Source organism: Poecilia latipinna, unplaced genomic scaffold (genome assembly GCF_001443285.1).
Source record: "Poecilia latipinna isolate Pla-1442-1.1 unplaced genomic scaffold, P_latipinna-1.0 Scaffold539, whole genome shotgun sequence".
In the NCBI taxonomy this organism is placed as follows: Eukaryota; Metazoa; Chordata; class Actinopteri; order Cyprinodontiformes; family Poeciliidae; genus Poecilia; species Poecilia latipinna.
In genome coordinates this window covers 308520-310836 of record NW_015113155.1, presented here as the reverse complement: position 1 = coordinate 310836, position 2317 = coordinate 308520, and the positions used below count along the sequence as shown (strand labels likewise).

The 2317-nt window shown below is 34.0% G+C and overlaps 1 protein-coding gene across 1 annotated transcript in view; it reads right to left on the bottom strand.

Annotated features, from left to right (window-relative positions):
• Nucleotides 1–2317, bottom strand: part of LOC106952787 (dehydrogenase/reductase SDR family member 11-like) — a 7564-nt gene that overhangs the window by 1681 nt on the left and 3566 nt on the right. The window contains exon 3 of the mRNA XM_015041121.1: nucleotides 607–816. Coding sequence (XP_014896607.1) covers nucleotides 607–816 — 210 coding nt within the window. The remainder of the gene's footprint in view (nucleotides 1–606; nucleotides 817–2317) is intronic.

The window sequence follows — 2317 nt, the reverse complement described above, 5'->3', positions numbered from 1 at the left end:
GATGGATGGATGGATGGATGGATGGATGGATGGATGGATGGATGGATGTTCTTATATTTATATTATTTCAGCAACAAAGTGCTTTACATGAATTAGAAGGAAATGCAACAAAACAACAAACCAAAGGAAAGAGCAAAAGAAAAACAAAGTATAAAACTACAAATTAGTTCCCCATGTTTAAGAATAAATAGTCCATAATTTAGGGGTTTCTCTGGATTCCTGTTCTGATAAAGATGATGGTACTTTGTAAGTTTGTTCTAGATTTGTAAACTAAAAGGAATTTCTCTGGCTTTTGCTCAGTTATTAGCAGTTTAATGCTAAATTCTGAGTGAGGAGTTTCTCTAGATGAACTAACAAGAGTTTCTCTTGATTCTAACTTTGTTTTAATTCCTGCTCTGGGTTGAGTGAAGAATCCTCTGGTCTCACTAACTTATCGTAACCATCTCTGGTTAATCTAAGGTAGCTGAACTAGCCCATCTTTATCTCTGCTCATTTCACTCGTTTCTCCCTTCTCCTTCTCATTCTCAGACATAAAATATTTTAATTGTCCCTGAAAGCCTCAAAACAATGTCTCCTCAGATTTTCTGAGCCACAGTGAGTTCTTACGTCCAGCATGTTCTTCCAAGCGCTGGTTTTGCCGCTCAGCAGAGACTCGGGGTGAGCCAGGCCAGCGTTGTTGATGCAAACGTCCACGCCTTTGTGCTGCGCTTTGATGGCTGCAAACATGGACTGGATGTCCTGCGCGTTGGTCAGGTCGCACTTCATCGGGATCAGGACGCCACTGTGGCCCGCGCTCTTACACTCCGCAGCCAAGGCCTGGAACAAAGAAGATGTTTGTGCAAACATTTGATTGAAGCTTCTGACAATATGGTGACTGAAAATCTTCTTGTGCTAAAGAAACTAATTTTCAGTTTTATTTAAGGATGGAAGTTTAAATAAAAAGATGTGGAAAGCTGCATACATCTGATATGTACATCTGCTTCCTTAGTTTCCACTGTAGTCAGTTCTGGATTTTTCAAAGACTAAGCTAATATTTGAATTAGATAATGTTGAGCTAATGTTTGGTGAACAGGATCTGATTATACAGATCAATAAATTCCAACTTTTACAGCAGCCTCACACAAAGACATAAATGTAAAACAAACCCCAGTCATTAAATACATAAATATATACACAACTATGCATTGAATGCAATGAATAAAAACATATTTATTTTATATGCAGAGGTTTTCTTTGCTGTTTAGTTTTAGCTGACTCAGAATGTGTACTGGCATCATTTTACTATTTTACCACAATGTCATATAGTCGATCTGAATATGTTAGAACATATTCAAAAATGAGCAGATGGATTTAAAAGTTTGGTTTTTGGGCAGTTTTTATTTTTTATTTTTTTAGATCTGCATAACAAAACTGATTTCTATTTTAAAAAAAAATGCTTAACAACCCCCACATTTCCACTGAAAACTCCAGAAAAAAGAATAAAACATGAAAAATTGTAATTTAAATCATTTCTTACTGTAATGATTTAATGCTTTTTAATTTGAAGATTAAAAAAAAACTTCTCGGCAGATTTTCTTTTCTTTTTCTTTTTATTTCTTTATTGTAACATACATGATCCTTCCAGAATAAACAATTGAACAATTTTATGGTTTTATGAATGAATAATTAAATATTTACTACACGATTTAATCTGAGGAGGACTTTAACCTGTACAGGAAATTACTCTCTGTATCCCGGTGACACGCAGTTATTCTTTTGTCTTCACAATTTACACTGTTTTAACACAGAGACTGAACATATTTCATATTTAATTTCAAACTTCTGGAACGTGCTTTTGTCTTTTTGAATAATTTGAAAATTTTTCAACGACATCCAACTCAATAAAGACCCAAAATGTAGCCTGCTACAGACATTTGCTTCATTGTGTAACTCATGAGGCTCTGCGGAACTCCCAGTTTTCTACAAACCAGTCCCGGTGGATTTTAACTGTAAACCGATCTGCTTATTCTATTGCATAACAGGACCCTTGTATATTTACAAGGTTTTGTTAGCTTATATTACATTTGAAACGCCCCTCTGTTCTCCAGCTTATGCAATCACGGCAAGTCGAAAGAAATCATAAACATAAATCCGACTCTGTACATATACATATATAAATATTTTTGTTACTAATTTCATGAATAATTTAAGCTCTCTACTACTTTTATTTATTTTTATTTTTGTTATTATGTGAAAGTATTCTCATTTACTTTGATAAAGCTGCGTAAAATTCGAACTTTATATCAAATTGCTCACAATTTTTATTTTATTTTATTTT